Consider the following 22,039-nt stretch of genomic DNA (forward strand, 5'->3'; position numbering starts at 1 on the left):
GCTCTCCCCTACCCTGGGGGTCTTCAAGAGGAGGTTAGATGGGTATCTAGCTGGGGTCATCTAGACCCAGAACTCTTTCCTGCTTATGCAGGGGGTTGGACTCGATCTATTGAGGTCCCTTCCGACCCTAACATCTATGAATCTATGAATCCTAGTTCTAGATGGTTTTCCTTAATATCTAACCCAGGGGAGGGCAGTTAAATATTAATTTTCTAAATTTTTTAGGGGCCCCATGGGCCGGATAGAATGGCCTGGTGGGCCACATCCAGCCCCCGGGCCGCATTTTGTCCACCCCTGATGTAACCTAAATCTTCTTCAGTGCAAATGAAAAGACCACAGAGGGGAAAAGCACAATGTCTGCAGAAGGAAGGCAGTGTTTCACATAAATATAAGGAGGGGGTGCCCTCCCTGTACAAATACTAAAAAACTCTAATGCGGTGAAATACACATCCTCATCCATGGCTGGAGAGTTCTGTGCCTAGACTGCTCCACAACAAAGCATGGAGGCAATAATCCACAGATCCCCAGTGCACTGGACAACACTACATTGGGTCTTTAGCTGCAACAACGCAGTAGCCTCCGCAGGAAGCATCACACACCTGGGATATCTGGGGCAGTGAGGAGAGTGTGCCACAGAAGAATGGCCAGTGTGGCTTGTCCTAAACTCAGAAGTGTTGGGAAAGGAAACTCCCAGCAGTGACAAGGAACTCTCCCATCTTGTATGTGGTTCTCTCTCCCTTCTCAGTCCTTTAAAGCAAGCTGTCTGGAAGAAGACAGAGCAGAACCACCCTTTCCACACAGCCCCCAGAGACAAGATGGTGCATCAAGACAGGGAACGCACACGATGAATTCAGACAGGCAGCATACACAGTGTGCATTGCTGGTTGGCACAGGTCTGCCCTGCCTAAACATAACACTGGGATACAAGAGTTGCAACCATCCCTAGGTGTTTCTCTGAAGGAGATAGGATCCTTGTCTTTTTTTTCCATGCAAAAGTTGCCTGGCTTAGTTAAAGCTAGAGTTTCACAGTTCAGAGGATTTCAACCCAGTGCAAAAGATCATGAGGATGCTCTGATTTCAGTTTAAACCAGGCTTACTGAAGTTTGAAGTCAGTTAGGAACAGCATTAAGCTAAGCAGAAATCCTGTCAGTGTCCACATTAAGGGATTTTGATAAATTTTCGTATAAAATTCAGTTTAACTGGTGCAACATCTATGTCTACCACAGACTTTTCTCTGACTTACAGACTGAGAAAAAAAGATGAAAGAGACCCTTGACAGGACAAAATTCTAAAATCACTTTTCCTTTATTGTTTTAACCATCTCTTAGAAAGTAATTCCCTCCCTGCACCACCCTAGTGCTCTAACTCATAACTGTAGCTGCTTACTTGTAACTAGATGCTGACAACAGAAAACAGCATCATGTAAATATCTACCAAATGATAAACAGAGAAGAAAAACTGAATGCAATTTTGGGGAAAGCAATCTTGAGGGTTCCTTTTTAAAGAGTAGCTTCTTGTTAAACATTTCCATTAAGCACCACAACTCAAAAATACATCACACTCAAACATCAACTTGCTGAATAGCTATTTTGTGAGCAGGATTTTACATGCCCAGTATCAAAATTTGCCTTAAGTGCAAAATATGCTTAAAAAACTCCCAACCACTTTGTTGTCAGATGTCTGTATAAACAAATCAGTGGATATACGTCATATGAAGATACAGGCAGAAGACGGTTAAATCTGTACCTTACAAACTAACTATACCAGAGATGCATAGCATTAGCTTTCATAAGCAGTAGCTCACTTCATCGGATAGCGTTAAGGGATGCTGTGTCTGATGAACCTGCATCTGATAAACTAAGCTGCTGTAAAATGAGGGTGACCATATGTCCAGTTTTAGTTAGGACAGTTCTGGATTTCAGAGTCTGGTCCCGGCCAGCTGTTGGGAATTATAATGGGCATCCTGGAAATTCAGAGGTGTGGGGGACAGTCTGGCTGGGAGTTGGATCAGAACAGAGTGCCTTGCATGCAGGCAGGCAGGTACCACCGCCTGCCCAACATGCAGCCCTACCCGTGCTGACTTGCGAGAGTGAAGGGGTGAGGGAGAGAGAGAGCAGTGTCTCAGATTTCCATATGATCAGCCTATGTAAAATGCAAATCTACCCTGCTTTCTGCCTGACTGCAAACTAACACAGCTAACTACCTCTCTCTGCGCATAAGATGATACATAAATTCACAGGTTGCCATGACTATTTCACAGTTGCAATGAACTCTATTATACTCTACAAAGCTTTGTTAATTAAAAAGTTAGACACTTCTTATCACACAACATGTTGGGCCTGGCAAGTGATCCCCCAATGCAGTCTGCCAAAATCAGTAGAGCTAACAGTTCAAATGTATTTTATTACCATCACTGTTGACTTTGCAGTCACTGGGCTCAGAGTATTGGCCAGAGGCCTGCCCAGACCAAACCCTTTTTTGTGCTAGATGCTGCACAAAGCTTCAGTGCCTGCCATACAGATGTTCAAAATACTACATATGATTCATCTCACGCTATCTGGATTCAGGAACTTTTCTCCCTCAAGTATGGCCCTGCATCTCAATCAAGAGACTCAGGACTCTTCCAAGAGCACCTGACTCACTTAAGTGGTTCCTTCGGCAATATGCAAAAGCATATCATTCTGCTACTGACTGCTTCTTCTGAAGTGTGTTACACGCTGAGTCTTAACACATTTACTCGATCTTAGTAAAGTAAATTTTACTAAACCTTAGACTTGATCACTTAATCCTGCTCATGGAAGAGCAGGGGGAAGAGATTTCAAAGCAGACCCAGAGCACACGAATCCTGTCCCACTGCAGCAGAAGAGAAATAATTAACACTCCTGAATGTGCGGGTTTGGAGCTGTTGGTGGGGAGGGTCATTGAAAGAGTAGCCTGAGCTCCGTAAGAATGATTGCACAGAGTTGGATTCACATCCAGGCCTGACCGACAGATCTTCCAGTGCTGCTGCTTACAATGGTGCATTGTTCCATAGCCTCTAGCAGCTGGAAAAATGACAAGAAATACATGCCAATAAGTTTGAGATATGATGCAAGCATTTTGCCCCTGAGCTGGTGCTATTAAGTGAATACTGGCTGTTCCAAATTCCCAAGTGGTTGTAACTACCAGGTGTACTGCAGGGACTTTGATAAGACCCATGTCAGGGACTTAGTGCCTTTCAGTCCACTGGAATCTCTTCTTGCCTCCAGGATCTATGTCTGTAATACACACAGCACTAGGAAAAAACAGAGCAGGGCCCTGAACTGCTTGCAAATAAGCTGTCAGTCCCTTAGATTCCCTAAACCATGGATAACACCACAAAACCATCATTGCCACTCAACAAAGAGGCACTAGTTTCTTGTCTGTACGTGTAAGAATCCTAGATGACATCATAGCTTACGACTGGAAACTGCTGGCACTGCTTCCCTTTCAATACTGTGTACCCATGGAAATCCACTGGGACCACTTCCCCAGTTACTCCATTTCTGAGCATAATGGAATAGGGCATAAAGTAATGTTTATGCTCCCTATGCTCTGAGACCATCCATGGACCTCCCTGGTGTCCAGTCCAGCCTCAAAGCCATTCTGATTGTTAGGTCACCCTCCTTAGCCATTGTGGGGAGGGGGAAAAAAAAACCCAGCAGTAGAGTCATGCACTTCAGCCATGTCCTTGCCCCATGCTGCACACCGAAGCATCAGCAACCAGAAGGGAAATAAAAAGCACCCAAAACATCTGATTTAAAACAAACAACCCCATGCTTTCTGAACAGCTAGGCTTGGCAATACAGCAGCATCTCAGTGTCTCTGCTGCTTCTCCAACCCTCACACTGCCCTTGTGTGCAACATCCAGAGTGTGAAAATATCTTGAAAGTGACCTCAGCCAAAGGCCATGCTGACATTTCCTTGTTCTGCTTCGTACAGGGCAAAAGTCAACAGCATTGATGGTAAAAAGGGAAGTAGTTCTCTGCTACTCATTTCAGGCTTGGATCTTGCACCAAGCTCACAAACCTCAGTGCCCACCCCTTTATCCCTACACCAGATCTCACCTCAAGGTTGGGACCTGGCACAGGTTCTGCCTGTTCTTCTTGCTTATGATTTGGAACCATACCTTTGAGGCATATTATACACTACATGCCAATATCCTTCCTTACTAAGGATTTCTGCCCATAACAACCTAAAAAATGTGCATTATTTTTTAGCAAACTTAAAGCAAAAAATTCAGGTAGCAATGTAATAATGAGGACAAACTTGAAATCCATGTAGTGTAGTCTCAAGGCTAAATGTATATATATTAAGGTGGAGCAGTATCAGGCTCTCTCTAGTGCACCGGTTTTCAACCTGTGGTCTGTGGATCCCTGAGAGTCTGCAGACTGTGTCTAAGGGATCCACGAAAGATGACTATGATCAATCAAAAGTATGTGAATACCCAAACTTACAATTCAAATTGAATGCACCTCCATTCAAAATTGCCAAAATGGGTCCGCACTTCCATTTGAAATTTTTTAGGGGTCCACAAATGAAAAAAGGTTGAAAACCACTGCTTTAGCAGTTTCTCATGTTTATACCCCCTAATCAAACCAGATAATAGCAGTAGCTGAAGACCTTTGTGAGCTGAGACATTACTCATTCACAGCTTTGCACCTCAGACCTGTTTTCCTACCTCTCCATCCATCAGCTACATGAACAAGATCCAGTGTGGTACATCACATCCCACAGCAAAGAAGCCAGAATCAATGTGGGGAGTATTCCATTAGCAAGTACAACATCTGCTGAAGTTTTGTGATGCAACATTTTCGTTGTCAATACTTTACAGCCATGACCAGTGTAAGCAACAGCAGATTTGTACTACAGGGACAGAACCAAGTGTCTCTAAAATAACTGAAGACCCTGCATACAAGGTGGGAGCTGGGGTGGTGCAGGTGCTAAGGCACACGGTTGACAGCCCAGAGGTTGCAAGTTCAAGGCCATAACAGAAACTCTTATGGTGTGACCAATCAGATTCCAAGGAACCTACAAATTCTGTTAAGTAACTTATCACAAGGACATGAAAGAGGAAGGAAGCACAAGGGTAAACAAGATCTTAAATTTCTGCCCAGGTTGTTACAAGAGACCACTCTGTCTACCCTCCAACTGCACCAGGTGACAAGCTACAATAAGCCAGATGGAAAGATAACTGATTTCACTGTTCATTGCACCTTAAATCCTGAACACAGCTACTTTACCAGATCTCTTGGAACAGAAGCCAGAAACTGGCTGCCATGTCAGGTTCAGGTTTTAGGAGAAAGACAACTCTTCCAGACCTTTTCTCATTTTAACATAAAACATGCTAATCTTTCTTCTCTAGAAAAATATACTGAGCACTTTCCAAGATCTGAAATTAACCCTAATCCATGGGGGACATTTTGATCTGAACTATCAACCTTTGGAAAATATTGATCCCACAATCAGGATAAATATTTACCCAAACAGAGAGCAAACAGGAATATTATTTTGTGGCTTAATGTTTGAATCCCTTAAAAAAAAAAAAAAAGATAAAATTAAGCCTGTTACAACTCCTGATTCAAAGTTTACCCAGAAACACAAAGCTATCCCGAGAATATTTATGCAAAATGGCCTTGCCTTTTCTTGAATTCTCCTGCATGCTCAACAAACAAAATGGTAACAGCAGTTTAAAAGACAAGGACATAATTAAACCCTCCCGTCATCAATAACTGGTACCTATGCTGATGATGGTGTAGCTAATCATGCACCATGATATAGCACATCAAGCCTGGCAGTATCTGACTAGAGACAGAAGTTTCCAAGCAATAAGTGGCAGACAAGTTTCTTTGGGTAAATCTGGTATCTTTTATTAGATCAACTAAATAGTTGAAAAAATTTTTCTTAGACAGCCTTCAGGTTTAAAAACCCTTTGTCAGGCTGAGGAAGCATCTGCAGTAAGCGAAGAAGGAACAAAGGCAGTAAGTGAGCAGCCCCAGGTACGTGAAGAAGGAACACAGGGGAACGGTAGCAGAAGAAAATAAACATGGGTACATAAGAACATATAACAACAGAGCAATATGGCAGACCCCAATCATTCAGAAAATTGGGAGTCATGCTTCCAAAACATACCACTGGCTTCAAACTCACAAAGCTTTTTTTGTTAATGACAACTACTAGGTACCTTGTGGTGAGCACATGCTGCCTTTCCAAGCTTCCCTGAGTAGGCACAAGAACTAAAGCTTGTTTGTTTTTTTTAATGAAAGCCGAGCTGCTCAAGTGATCACTTGACTCCAGGAGCTGGGGCTTTAAGGAAAATAAATACCAAACCTTGGCAACACTAACAGATTTCCCAGACTCTTGTCTCCTGTTCCTTCTTTTTTCCTATCAAATTTCACACACCCCCTACCCTCCTTGGCAAACAGGTACCCCCTGCAGTAGTCCCACTAGAACACAAAGGTCCATCTGAACTATGGATTCAAATGCAAAGGCATACTGGTCTTAAACAGAGCTTCAATGAGCACCTAGGAAGGGTTGCTTCATCACCCTGTGCCCTTGGTTTTATCCTGTGCCTACCATGTGCTTTAGTCTCCAGAGCTGACAAGGCAAGGGCTGTAGAAAGAAGACACTCCCCTTGCAGGAACCATCTAAAGCAAAAACTCAAGAAGGTGAAGTGCCATGTGATGAAAAACATCTCTTCTGTCCCTCTAGCCCTGGTCATGAACTTGTGGTCACAAACTGATTTAGAGTCGCTACAGAAAAATAAATGCCTCCTGGTGGGCATGCTTTTCAGATATAGCCCTGCCTACAGTACCCAGCAGGCAGCATTCTTTGCTTGTCTTTGTTATTAATCACATTTACACAACTGTAGTGGCCCTAGAACTAAGCTATACACAACAGCCTGGGCACAGGTAGGGAGGGAGACTTGGTAGGGGTATTTGTGCTTTCAGGATCCAGGGACCTCTGGGCTGCTCCAGCTGTATCAACTTTCAAATGGCATAGCTTGGGAGTACTATTCTTCCCATATCCACATCATGCCACCACCCCACCCCTGCCCTGGGGGCACCCTCTTCATGCTGGCCGTACAGCCATTGCGCAGGTCAAAGCAAAAGATGAGCTTTGTGTTTTGTCTGTAAAAAGTTCAGTTGCTCCCACTGTTTGTTGGCTACCCACAGGCTTGTCTTGACAGCTGTCAAGGTCCCAAACTGCCAGGAAGTCCTAGGAACCCCCAGTTTCTGCTCCCAGCTCTTCTGTAAGATGCAGGGCCAGTCCAGGAACTTAACTGAAAAAGCTAATTCTTCTGGGCTACCCAGTCATGTCAGGGCCAACACTGCCATTTCCAGTTTCAAGGACAGAAGTTCTCAGCCCTGGGGACAGTACCATAGCAAGAGTATTGCACTGGCACTGCACACCCTTTCCCTGGGGGCACCAAATCAAATGGAAGTAATCACATAGTAGCAGGCAGGGCAGCACTCTGCATATGACCTGCACTGGGCACCAAAATGCCTGACTAAAGCTCTGCCTGAAGGCATGCATGAAAGGCCTTTGAAGTACACAGATATTCTGCCTTGCAAATTAGAGGAAAAAAACAGAGCTGTTGTATATCTAGAGGAAATGGCTACAGGGCCCAATTAAGTATCATGCAATTTAGAAATTAGCCCCTACTGTGGACTGCTGTCTGGGTTAAAGGGTGATAGAAGAGAGCATAGCCTCACAGAGCCACTTAGGACTCTAAATAAGGGACAAATGGAAGAGTCACATACATCTTTTTGGGTCACTGGGGGCTTGTCTATGTAGGGATGCTAGAGAGCAGTTTGGGTATTTGTATAAATGGTGAAATGCACGTCAGCACTGAGAAAATGGAGGTGGCGTGCTTTTGAACTAAAACACATTGAAGGTGTTTTAGTTCAAAAGCACACCACTGCCATTTTTCACAGTGCTGATGCACATTTTGCCATTTATACAAATGCATGCGACACAGTGCCACGTGCATCAGCTCACGCGCAGAGCACACTCGATTAATCGAGTCTGTTCTGACACACCAGATCTCTGACGCATCAGCCAAATGTATGTGTATAAATGCCCAAATTCGAGTGTGACTGTATAGTGCATTAGCAACTCCACACTAATTCCCCATGCAGATACTTTTAATGAGCACTAAGTGTGAGGTGGCTCACTTGCCACAAGCCTTCACGTGAGTTGTTAGGACAGAGTACCTCCTATGCTATAAATCTGCACTCGAGCTCACAGTGCCCTACCTCCCCTGAGTAGACAAACTCTGAAACAGAAGCCAAACCAAACCAATTTCCTTTCTGCTGTAATCCAGTCAACTGCTGTGTGGCAATGATTATGCTTTCAAGGATTCTAGCTTTGGGTGGGAAATAAGCAGCAGGAGCAGAGGAGCTCTTAAAAAATGACTCCCATAGCTCTTTAAACACTGTTGGGATTAGCCATAAAGGAAAAGAAATCCAGAAAATGTTACTGAAATAGAATTTTCCCTAAATAACAGAAGTGTTGGCTGCTTAATTTAATTCATCTCAACTGCAGCTCTGTTTCCCTCAGACAGGCAGAACAGGATTTCTTCGATGGGTTGCTTGGGTGGGGGGGTGTTGTTCTATTAGTCTGGGAACATTTATCCTGATGGAGTCCAATCCACCCTTACTCCTCAGGGTCAAACGACAGACAGCGTTCCTGTGATGGGTTAATGTCCACCCTGGGGTCACAGCCTGAGAACACTTAGTCTTTAATATCAACAATACCTACTAATGAAGGGTTAGATTGCCTGGGGCCATAGTCTTACATCTATAAAAGTATCCCCATTGTCTGCCTTGCTTTTCTTATCTCTGCTCAAACCACCCATGTGTTCCACAATGTACACTTGTTGAGGACAATTTACAAGATGAGGATTTGAGAAGAGAAAATACACAGTTAATAACGGGCAAAGCCTCTACTTCAAAATCATTCAAGTGGAACTGTAATCTAATTCATCTTAACTAATGCCATAAAAATGACAGCCAGGATAGATATAATGCAACCAGTTTCAAAAGGAATAATACCCAATAGAGTAGACTCCACTGAGCACAAACACTGCAACATTTGATCATAGAAGTAGTATAAAAATAACTGAATGTAACTGAAAACTTTGTTCAGGTGCATCCAAAAACGTGCAACTGCAATATAGCTGGACAAGCCAAATAGATACAGCCAGGAGCTATGCTGAAAAAAACATTCATGCTAAAAGTGTCCATGACACCTAACTGTTTTCAACCCAGTGCATAGTTAACCCACGTCTTATGCTAGAAGAACTTTTGTAGGTAATATCTTTTTTTGGACCAACTGCATGCTTGGAATAAAGTTAGACAAGTTTTTGAATGCAACGCAGTCTTCATCAAGTCTCATTAGGTCCCAAGTCTTGTGAATATTCCAATCAGCCAGTCAAACACACCAATGAAAAAGTCAGGTGATCCTCAACTTCTGGATGAGCTGAGAACTCCTGTACATTTTAACAAACATTATGCTACTCCTTTTCTCAGTGGCAGGTACACTCAGAGAATTTCTGTGCATTCCCAAACAGTAATCCTGGTCTGGTGTTTGTTTATGTTTTGAATTTGTTTTTCAAAGGATTCCACTTATATTGCATGAAAAAAATGTTTAACACAAAAAATGATACTCCTGCCTCTCCAACAATGGGAACCCAATATTTCAAAAAATGATCCTCCTGCCTCTCCAACAATGGGAACCCAATTTTTCTGTCGTTATATAAATAATTAACCATGGCCAAATACACTGAGTCAGCTATGATGCAAATTGTTCAAGGAGAAAAGCAAACACACATCACAGTGTATCTTAAGGACACAAATTGGTTCTGGCCCATTTGTGACAATAATGTAGTACCCTTGCCCTGGACACTTCAGTGCCTTATATTAAAAATACACATGGGCCAGCCACCAAAAAAAAAAAAAAAAAAAAGTATTGCTCACTCAAAATGCCGGGGCAGAAAGCTCAACACCTGCTATTATATAACATATTTCCTGAGCAAAATGTAGATGTGGTTGCAGTGCTACCTTGGCCTTTATAACTTGATGTAGCTAGCACATATAAAGCAACTGGTGAAGACGTGGCAGCACAGGCATTAGCATGTCAGGTCAGAAAGGTGTGAAGACATCACTCACTTTGAATAAAGGGGAGAATTTCATCCTTTATTGGGTAGAACATATGTAAAAACATGACACAGGCAAATGGGAGCTGAGCAGTGTTTATCAGTGTTCCCCATATGAGTCTTTTTTATGCTCCATGTTCTAGCACATCCAGCACAGACTATAAGCCTCAGACCATATACCATACCAGGCATAATTTGACATTGAGGGGAATGTGATGGCATGTGGCTAAGATGCAGCCTCCCTGTGTGGAGTGTGTAGGTATCAGCCATGGACTCAAATTTTTGTCTTACAATGCAATTAACTCAAAATATAATGAGATCTCATATGAGGTGTAAGTAATGACACCTAAACACCATCCTACGTCCTGGCAAAGGAGGAGGGAAAGTGAAGAAAGGGGCATGACACCCTCATCAAAAACCTGTCCCTCATCTTCTGAAGGTTTTCCATGCACAAATAGGACAGCAACATGTGCACTCCAGCTCCCAGTCAAAGCCACTGGTATGCACAGCATTTAAGAACACCACCACAAAACTACAGGGCAGGTATGCACGTGCAGTGCTTCAAGCACTGGCAAGGCAAGCATCAGAACAACATGACCTTCATCTCACTATGGAAGTGAGGCACTCGTGGAAGTGTTCATCATCCTGAAACAAAAATTCCTGAATTTTTTAACGCTTTCCCATTGCTACCCTAACACACAGACCCAAGTACCTGCTTGTAGAGTCAGCTCAATGACTTGCAATCCCCAAGACCTAGTAGAAGAGAGGGATCCTGCAAAGGAGGGCTTCTAGTCCCAGATCCAGGGTCCTCCTATTAAAGTACCTGGAATAGTCACCAAAATCCTTATAACAGTCTGAAGGTCCTTCCCTTTTGGTCTGGAACTTGGACATAGAAATCTCATCTCTCACTTGAATGGAGACCATTCAAAGAACACACCACATTCAGCAGGGGGGCCAAGAGTAGGGGAAGGGGAGAATGCCCCCAGGGGTAGGTCACTAAGGGAACATGCTGATCTCTGTGGCCCATGACACTATGCCATCTAGGATAGCTAAACCCAGGTTGCACAAGGAAAAGAGCTACCTCCTTTTGGCTCAATTCAGCACAACTCTTGTGGAAACTATGCAATTGTGTGCTTGAGGCAGAGAAAAGAAACCAAAAGGTTAAGGTTTGCTTCACCATCCATGGTCAATGAAGAGATACTACATATCAGGAAGAAATATGCCCCCTTCCCACCCTTCCCCCTCCCCAAACCATTAGGCCAGACCTCCAAAACCCTGGTATAAAAATTGCCATCACCAGTAAGTTACCTACTATTGTAAGCCCCATCAATATAGAAGCAGGCTGACAGACCTGCCCCTGGCAGCTATTTGAATATCCAGTTTTCATCAAACACCACCATGGATGCTGTACATCATTGCTCTATCTAGGACACATTAGCTGCTGTGAAGGCTACTGGCATGGACCCAACTACTACAGACCACACTATTTGTAATGTATCAATGGCAGAATCATTTGGCAATTCCCCCCGTCACTGGGAGCCAATGAGAATGAATTCCGACTCCCACCTGCCTGACCACTCAGAGCTGTGAGGAGTCACGGGCATGGGAAGGAGGAGCAACATAAGTCATCTACTTCATGTTGCAACTCATAACTACTTCCTTGTAACCACCAACACACAAGCACAGGCCACCTTGGCAACACCGCCCTTGGGCCATGTGGATAGCAGAGATGGGTACAGCCCATGATGCACGCTTCACATCAGGTCTACAACAAAATAAGACTGTAAAAGCAGAAGTGTCCAACATATGGCCTGTGGGCCAGATCTAGCCCACAGTACAGCTCTATCCAGCATGCCAAGCTACAGGCAGTCACCAGAACTTGTGGGGTATGGCCCAACATGGAATTTGGGGCCCTTTGGCCCCACTGGCCAGGGTTATCAGTGATAAAATTGGCTCACCACCACTGTTGCCCCTGGACCCCTAGTCACCTTCAGACCCACTGCTGCTATCAGATCCTTCCCACTGCCAGTGGACCTCTACTTCTGGACTCCTCACCCCCAGACCTACCACCCACCACCACCACAATGGCCGCGGCTGCTGCCCCACAAGAAGCTCCACAGTCCAGATCAACCCAGGGCCCCAGGTGAGATTGAAACCCCTGCACCCCTGCTCTAAAGAGAACAACTATGGTTTGGACAGACTGATCTTTGAAGACTGGAAGCCATCCACAGCAATGGGCTCTGTGGGCTATTCAGCTTCCCCTCCTGCCCAGATACCCTGACTAATAGAGAAGTGGGATTCAGGGAGCTGAATGAAGTATATATGACACACTTGAAGGCTTTTAGAGCAAGTACCAATTGAGCTTACCTGGTGGAAGAAAAAGAAAAAGTTGATAACAGATATTACCCCTGTCATATTACCTGCAGAAACATTAATAAATACACAAGAATACTCATTGTCCTCCGCAGGGAGAGAGTCACATGAGATTGGGAAGCGCCCCTCTTTCAAATGCATCCAACAGAGATCTTTCAGGGCCTCACAGAATCCCTGGCATGGCGGAGGTGTTATTGGAATAGAAGCATTACACCCAGGTACCAGTAGCAAGCAGTAAAACCACTCCAAGTAGCGGTGACACCGAGATTTTAAAAGCCCCTCCCACTCATGCAAAGAAGCCCGAATTTCCATGTCACTGCCGTGATTGAAATAATTCGGCATTCTGAAATGTTTTAGGCCCAGGTTGTTGCAATATGGAAGATTGGCTGGTAAGGGCAAGCAGTGGCCAGCTGTTGGAGTCAATCCAGGAAAGAAGGAAGCAAGCCCCGTGCTATTATTGCTATAAAGTTGCATAGTGTAGGTTAGTAAGTCAAACCCAAGAGAATCAGAGTTATTGGCAGGAAAAAAATCCACAAAATTAGTTGCATTAGAAACAGAATCACTATGGCTCCTATTTAAATCAGCTACTGCTTTCCCAAACTGCTTATCGGAGGGTTCAATGCTTTGCATTGATTGGCTGCTGTCTGCATTTTTAAGGATGTGAGGGGTAGTATTGCCATGAGAGACTGAGTGGTTTGAATTCCTAACATAATGGGATAGCTGGTTGTCTAAGGAACCCGCCACCTCAGCCGGTATCTCATCACGAATGCTGGCACTGCTTGTAAGCTCCTGCTGGTCCAAAATGTTTGCTGTTGGTACAATTTCTCCTCTCTTTTTGGAGGCAGCTCCCCAGGCAGCCCTTGCTTCTAGGATGGCAGCACCTTCCTGACCCTGTCTTGAGAACGACTCCTGGAAAGCCATCATCTCACCAATGGCATCATCACCTGGTGAAAATGGGAAAGAATCACTACCTGGGGGAGGAGACGCAGGCTGCTGTAAGAGCACTCGAGTCCTGTTCCATAGGACAGGGGGAGGCCCTGTGGGAACAGGGAACACAACTTCTGGCTGCCCAGTTTCCAGTGGGCTTTGGGCACCCCCTGTCGAGTCAGCAGTCATGTTCTCAATGCCGGCTGGTCCCGTAACAAGGCTAGTAGCAGAGAGGCTGGGATGGGCAGCAGTGAAAGGAGCAGCTGTTGTCAGTTCCTCCGTGCCCTCTGTTCCCTTGGTGACCTTCTCATCCCACAGCTGGACCAAGCTCCTGATACCTTCAGCAACAGTCAGTATCTCGGCCCCTACCCCTGCAATATTCTCCTCCTTGTCTTTTGGTGTCTGAGATGGTGCCGCTGTGGGCACAGTCACATCCGACTCTGGCTCTTGCCTCTTGAGTGTAAATATATTCCGTATTTTCCCTTCTTGCTGTGCCGTTGTCTGCAAAGGAGCATGGAGCGTGCTAGCTGCCGGAGAGGTAAGCGATCCCATCGTCTGCTCCTCAGTAGTGCTGTTCTCTTCAGGGGGGACAGTCCTTGCCTCCTGCTTTGGTCTTTCCCAACCCAGCCAACTCAGAAGCTGTGCTTCTGACAAGGAGAAGCAGCAGGTTAGCAAGAGCAGGAGGCATAGACTGGGCTTGGCTGGAGCCATTAAAAGCTATTGCTTTGGAGAAGAAAAAAACACAAGTATTCTGCAGCAGAGCAGCAACCCGGAGAGTTCACACTGGTCTGTCCCCTTCAGCTCTCAGAAGCATGCGGAACCCTTCAAACCAGAATAAAACAGAGGGAGGTGTGGCCAGCCCCAGCCTGAGCCAAAAGCCCTCCTCTTCCACAGCCAGCCTCCCCTTCCAGCACACCCCTTGCATAGCACAGTTCAGTCTGAGCCTAAAGTGCTTTCATGTGAGAAAATGCAGGGGTCTGGCTCGAGAAGTCCAAAGTTGTACTCTTTGCCCAACAGACATCACTTAGAGCAGAACTACCCGGCGTAACTTCAACTCCGCACTCCTGCTCCCTGCTCCATCCAGGCTTTCTGCTAGTTATTTTTCAGACAAGCCCACACACTCTCTATTTACCTTTAACTCCTTCCTGCCCACATCTATCATATGCCCAGAAATTACTTCTCCTTCCTGGGTATGCATTTTAGCAGCTGGAATTAAACACGTGCCAATGTACAGGCAACATGAGTTGTTTCATATACATGGGGGGGAGAGTATGGAGTGAGGAGGCAGTGGAAATGAGGTGCTGCAGTGCTCTTAGACGAGGCTTCATCTCTACTTATTCAAGCTCATTTGGTAGTGAACCCATTTCTTAGCAGCCTTCCATGCTGGAAAGATGAACCAGAACATGTCCCCAGTGGTTGATCTGGCTCTACTCTCTCTTCAGCCAGAACCATCACTTCCATGCTATCCAAGGTAGCCCTGGGCCTCCTGGTAAAATCAGAGGTGTAACAGGGCAGATGTGCACCCTGGGCAGCAGCACCATCTGCCATGCTGTTGGCACAGCCAGCTGCAGCAGCTATCTTTGTGCCCCCCCCAGGAAGCAGGGCTGCTGCCATGGTTACTGCCCCCCCACCTTTACATTATCAGGTCAAATGTAGCAGACAGTCTACTCTAACTGCACCGCTGGCATCCCTGGCCACACTTTCTGCTCACCTTGGGAGTTGCCATCCAGTATCACCCAACTTCTGCCTGCAGAACCCAAGCAGGGTATCAAACCTATTGCTTCTGGGGCAAGGATTCCCAGCAGGCACTTGGCCTTGTTTAATATCAATGGACTGAGACCTGTCCCAGTGCCAGAATAAGGGGATCAGGGAGCCCTACGCACAAAGTGCCCTTTGTATCAATGCTCTGGCATCTAATATGAAGTATTTCACTACAGAGCAGTGTGAGAAGATATGATGAGAGCCATACTTTGGCACCTCCCCAGCATGTGAAGTGGTGTGTGGGGGTGGTGTGGCGTGTGCGTGTGTTTACAGATGCCTTTGTCAGAGCAGGGCGAGAAAATATATAATCACAATTGTCCTTTGGAATCTCAAGCTCCTACTGTTTCAGCATCATTCCCTGCTAATCCTCTGAGAAGATGTGCTATGCCATTTTCTTTTCACTTTTCAGCTTCACATTGTTAAGATTACCAGGTAATTCTGTGCAAAACACAGCTATAATATATTTTGGTTTTAAAACCAACCATCTGATTATACTAAAATGTCTGAGTAAAATCACAGAAATGCCAGAAAGTAGTTATTTAAAATAGGCCTTCAAAAATCGACCCCCTTGAGAGCCTGCTTACAGGCCATTTCTCAAATGAAAGGAATATTTAATATTAGGATGTTTCTTCCCACAGAACACACCTGGCCTTGGGGCATCAATTCTGAAATAGGTTCCCTACATACTGCACCTAATAAGATGCACAGCTCACACTCAGCCCACACCCTGTTTTTCCACATCCCTCTCCTGCCAGCAGGCCAGACCCCAGAATCCCCCTATACCAGGGACTCATGATGGAACTGGAGTACAACTGCTAGGTTAATCCTGGCCCACAGGGAAAAATTCACATACTCCCTACCCAGCGTAACCAGACTGGAGGTGTCATTTGCTTTCTGGCCCCATAACAGAGGCACACAGGAACTGAAATCCAGTTTAGAAATGGAGGGTAGGCATTATTCAAAGCTCATGCCACAATCTGGAAATTTTGAACCTCACATTTATGTTCAACCCTTGCAAGAAAACGAGCGAAAAAGATCTTAAAGTGCAGCTATTTATGTGTCTCCAGAAATCTAAAGGAGTTGTTAATGGGTTGTTCTGTTCTTGAGTCAATATAAGTTTAAAAAAAAAGTATGTGAACTTCTCTGACTTCAAACATGCTCCTATAATTAGCCAGCCAAGAGAATGCTGGCCAAGAACTGCAGGCCAGACCCATTTGCTATTCATACAAAGTTAAAAATAACCAAAATCCAAATTTTCACTATCGGTTTCTCCTTAGCAATGCAAGTTCTCCCTCATGGAACATGGCCACTTCTATTTGTTCTGCACCTCAGGTATCCATGAGCAGCTTATACAGCTGCACTCCCATTTTACTCATAACATGTTAAAAATAGAAGAACAAGACTGCACAGGTAGTCTTGATTGCTCCTGCATTTATGTACTTGGGCAGATCTTTGAGAACATTTGAATGGGTGTTGGCTGTTTAGCATCAGATTCACGTTGCAATGTACACAATGAAAAGACTCAAATGGACTTGGGGTAGATCAGACAGGCAGGACAGAAGTATTGTCACTTCAAGCCTCTGTTCCACAAAGCTGCCTTTTTGATATCCATGTCACAGGAAGGAACACTGCATTGGTGAACAAGGGTAACAAACCACATAGACACACTAAAGAATCAGCCTATATTTCTTCCCCATCTTGTCAAGTGTCCAAATAATACCCTCAGTCAGCCAGCAAGAATAAAAAGCCTTGCTCTTAAGAAAGGAGGAACTTCTTTTCTACTCCTCACCTATAGCTAAGACAGCCAGATGACACCCAGCTCTCTGAGTGTGAGAAATAAGAAGCAATCTAACCATGGGTAGTGAGTGCACCATAGGTCTGTGCAAAGCCCCCTGGAGTCAAAAGAAGCCTTCCATTGAATTTGACTGGCTCTGGTTTAGAGCCTAAAAATTGGATAAGCACTAGTATTTAAGTTTTTCACAGATACAGAAAATCTAGGGGTAGGACAAGCCCTTACAAGGAGAGTAAAGAAATCATAAGCATGAACCCACAATCTCCTGCATGGCATGAGGACACACTTGCATGCTTCTTCACTCTTGATCTCTCTGCCAGATGGCTGTTTTTCCTTCCTAATCTTATTCCTCTGCCCCCATCCTCAGAGTGTCTAACAGTACTGCTGTTTAGATTAACCAGACCACTCTCAGTCTGAGTCTACTGGCTGTTGGGTCTTCCACGCAGATTAATTCCTTATACAAAACTCTGAAGCCATTCCAACCATATTTTTGGTAATCTAGCACTCAGAATTACTCTTTTTTCCTGGTATTCTTTAGTATTCCCCCTTGACTCAGTAAACCTATAACTTCCACTTGAGATTTAGCTCCATTTGTCTAGGGACATGTAATGAGCCTGGTAGAGAAAGTTGCTTGATAAAGAATTTAACAACATTTTAATCTACAAAATAATCTGGTAATTCCCAAGTCCTTTTCATTCTTTTCTTTGCCAATATCTTTCCAAACGCTTGTATGTTTTTAGTACAGGCTCACACTTCAGAGTCCTTGCGTTCCTGGACCCAACATATTTTTTCATGCCTGAAAACCATAAAAGAAATGGCCTGGTTTGTCCTCATAAGGCATTAACAAAGAAAATATGTATCAGTGTTTGCCTTAGAACAGCTAAGACCTCAAACGCTGCCATTCTATCAGGTTGCACGGCTTGTATCAAAAAAAAAAGTAGACCAGTGGGCAACTGTCTCTAAGGAAAAGGCTACCTGGGCACGTACACGAGAATAAGCAGCCACAAGGGACCCAATAGGACAAGATTACTTACTAGTTAAGCGTCAGATATCACAGCACTTGTCTTTATGGTGGACAGGAACACAAGGACTATAAGCAGCAATGCAAAGACCAGTTATACCAATTTGAAGAGATACTAGATTGGTTCTTAGCCTTTTTCCGTCACTCTCTATTCTTGCATTGTTTATCACTAACTCAGTAACAAATTTACTTCTTAACATGGGCTCTTCAGAAATGTCAGTCTACAGCCTCCTTGTGAACTTCTCTCTTCTCTATATATTAAATCCCTGACAAAGGGGTTTCTGTTTTCATCTGTATCCCATACCACCTAAAGTAAGAGCCAGTGTTTCCACAAGTAAAATGGCTATGGAAAGGGGAAATGGAGACAGGAGATCTTTCTAAATGGTGGGTTTACCATTCTCTTTGTTCTCTAAACTAGAGGTCAGCAGCCTACAGCCCATGGGCCAGATTCATCTTGCAGAGCCATTTTACCAGTAATGGGGAGCCAACAGGCATCGCCCAGGCAAGGGGGAGAAGCAGCAACCATGCAACTTTGCCCCAGATTTCTTTCTTTCAGTAATCCAAATGATCAAGTCAACTGAGTTCTCTCCTACCCTGCTCTGAATCATGATTCATCTCCCCCCTTGGCTCACAGGATGTTGTATTATAAATGTAACCACGGAATATAGTAATGGAACCTGGTACTACTAATAAATTCAGTGGGCCTTGAAGAACAGTGAACAAGGGACTAATCTGCCCAAGAAATTAAGCTTCCTACTTAAAATAATAAATATCCCCCGGTATTTTCATGTGATTCTTTAAAAAGTTTGTTGATTAAAACATTGGTTGACATAATACCAATGTTGTAAATGTGTATCTGTTTTAAAATTAGGTTATTTCTGCGGTATTTTGTGTAACAGATATACAGCCATGAAATGGCCTACAACTAATCTAATATTGCAAGCATGCTGTTTCTAATCTTCAATAACTATTATCTTTCAACTGCATTATAAAAGGGTGGGAAAATAGCAGAATATTAGGCTCATTCCAGGTCCTTGCTAGCAAATATAAACATCAAGAAAATAAATTCATAAATCTTTTAGAGTTGCTCTAAAGTAAAACAACCCTGATATAGAGCCTGGCTACCTGAAACAATATTTCTCTCTTTCAGACAATGCTCTAGTTTTGACAGTACATTTCAGTCAGTTGTGGTGTTGCCTTTTGAAGGCGCATTGGTTCCCTTTCCATTGTTTCATATGACCTAAACTATTTGAAGGTACAGTGTAGAAACACATGCAACCCAAAGGAGATAAACCTTTGACACAACCTGATCTGTACTTGCATTGGTAGCTATGCATGTCTGAGCTTATGTGGTGATGCCAATACCATCAGCTTTCTTTTGGTTCTTAAATAGCAAGCTATTCTCCGCTGTTCCACTCTCCAAGCTCATTCCTAACATCTACCTAGTTTGCAGACAACTTTCACCCACCACAGTGGGATATAATCTAGTCTCCAATACTCTTCTGCCCATCCCACCCCCAGTCCCTGACTCCCCTGCTAATATGTTTCTTCCCCATGTCCTCCACAGATTCCAGTCTCTCTTTTGATTCCCTTGTCTGCCCCGTATGCCCAATGCCTGGCAAAGCTGATTCCTCTTGTTGAATTAATTGAGCACTACACAGGAGGGGAAAAAAGATTCTGGTTAACACCAAATTTGGGATAATGGTGTTTAAAATAGTGGATCCACAGAGCAATTTGGGGGCAAAGTTGTCAAAATTTAACCTAAAACTAAAGTCTAGAAGGGAGACAAAAACTTTGCAACAGTGTAGCTTTAACCACTTGCTAAACAGTAGTAAATCAACTCTGAGAAGTCACTATCTCAAAGTAGTAACTCAAAGACTTTCTATCTATTCAACAGGCCCAACTCCTGCACAAATTCAGAATCCTGTTTACTCACTTTAGGGATACACAAGGTGGTCTGTTTCATTATCTGCCTTTACAAAGCCACACTTTTTATGAGACAGAATTGGACTGTGCTTCACCAAAATAATTGTTACATGAGCTCCAACTGTTTTTCTGGGGTCTCAGAGTTTTCTGGGCAGCCCATCTGATACAGGCATAATTGTGAGCCTTGTTGGAAAACAATAAGGATACATGTGTGTTACTAAAAACAGTATTTGACAAACAAAATTATCATGGCTAATGTCAACTGTGAAGCATATAGAAGCCAGGTTGGCATTTGAGTTTGAGAGTAAACTGGACAAATTTGAAATTCAGACAGAGTGTACAAAACCCCTGATGCCCATTTCAGAAAGTCACTGTTCAAAGAAGAGCCAATAATCCCTTGGACACAGCCCATCACTACTCTCAGTCACATAAAAGTCATTTGTACAATGCTAAATTGAAAATATCAAAAAGTAATCAAAGTGTAAATGCACAATATCTAGGGGCTTTGCCTGAGTTACTTATGACAGCATACTGTACACATAGTCATAATACAACACTGAAGATGCAGGACTTTGCATGCTTTCCCCACTTCCACAGAAAGTCTGTCTTTCTCTAAAACTGACTGAAGAATGAAAAGCTTTGCAGCCTTGTCTATACTGGTGGACACAACACTCACTGTGTATCCACTTTGCATACCTCAGTAGACATCCCTCAAAGAAAGCTAACATCAATGAGGAGATCCAGTATAGGATCCAATGTGCCAGCTCTGCCTTTGGAAGACTGTATCATCGTGCGTTCAGCAATCACAACATCAGGAGAACTCGAACAAAACTCCTACTATATAAGGCTGTGATAACCCCAACTCTTCAGCTGTGAAGCATCGGTGACCTATAGGAACCACCTGAAAAGCCTGGAATGCCTTCACCAGCACTACCTCCAGAAGATCCTTGGCATAAAGTGGGAGGATAGTCGCACAAATGGTAATAAGGAACAATGGTAATAAACTGATGGAGAATAGGTTTAGGTTAGAGATCAGAAGGCAATATTTTACAGTTAGGGTGGCCAAAATCCATAACCAACTTCCCAGGGAAGTGGTTCTCGCCCCTACCTTGGGCAAATTCAAGAGGAGGTTGGACCATCACCTGTCTGGGGTCTTGTGAACCCAGCATTCATTCCTGCCTGTGGCAGGGGGGCAGGCTAGATGATCTGCTCAGGTCCCTCCTGACCCTAGCTACTATAAAACTATGAATGCTAACACTACCAGTATGGAAGCATTGATTATTCAACATCAGCTGCAGTGGACAGGGCATTGTATGCACATGCCTGATGTGCATTTACCAAAAAATTCACTATACTCCCAACTCAGCCAAGGACAAAGGACATGTGGGGGCCAGAGGAAATGTTTCAAGGACACCCTCAAGGCAAACATTAAGAACTGTGGCATTGATATCACAAATTGGGAAAAACTAGCCCAGGACAGGGCTACATGGCAACGCCTTGTGAAAGAACGTACCTGTTACTTTGAAGAAAACCATCTCGCCCTGGAGGCAGAAAAACAACAGAAACACCCTCTCTTCAACCACTACCTGTGGTGTCTGCCAGAGAGTCTGCAGCTCTAGGATCAGCCTTCTGAGCCATCAACGGATTCAACTACAACCATTTACTTGACCCATGGGAGTGATCATCCTCAACCATGAGGGATGCAGGAACCCTTATGCATTCCTAGCTTATGCAACCAAATTTATGTTAACTTATTTCATATTGGCTAGACTTGGTGGGCATTATTCTGAAGGGCCTCACTAAACCCAGTCTGGTGGCAACTGGGAGAAGAATTAAGATGAAAGCATGAATAAGAACTGCCCACAGCCTATATGACACTGACAGCATTGGTTATTCATACAACCATGATAGGGAGAGGAAACGGGAAAGATGGAAGTGCTTTGGGCAAAGGGAAGTAAAGGGGGAAAGGATGAGAACACTTGAACCAACTGTTCCTTAGTTACTCCGGATGGAATAACAATGAGGCTTTTTTTCCTTTGGAAGAATCCAGATTAATTTCTCA

The 22,039-nt window shown here is 44.1% G+C and overlaps 1 protein-coding gene across 4 annotated transcripts in view; it reads right to left on the reverse strand.

Moving 5' to 3' along the window:
- Positions 1-22,039, reverse strand: part of COL18A1 (collagen type XVIII alpha 1 chain) — a 176,443-nt gene that overhangs the window by 81,562 nt on the left and 72,842 nt on the right. The window contains exon 1 of one of the 4 annotated variants that reach the window (XM_006022079.3): positions 13,522-14,294. The exons of 1 other annotated variant lie outside the window; for it this stretch is intronic. In XM_006022079.3, coding sequence (XP_006022141.1) covers positions 13,522-14,188 — 667 coding nt within the window. In that variant the 5' untranslated portion in view covers positions 14,189-14,294. Of the gene's footprint in view, positions 1-12,597; positions 13,464-13,521; positions 14,295-22,039 lie in introns of those variants that run through there. 2 more of the 4 variants (XM_025202230.1, XM_025202231.1) reach the window with 2 other exon arrangements.

This window comes from Alligator sinensis, unplaced genomic scaffold (assembly GCF_000455745.1).
Source record: "Alligator sinensis unplaced genomic scaffold, ASM45574v1 scaffold566_1, whole genome shotgun sequence".
In the NCBI taxonomy this organism is placed as follows: Eukaryota; Metazoa; Chordata; order Crocodylia; family Alligatoridae; genus Alligator; species Alligator sinensis.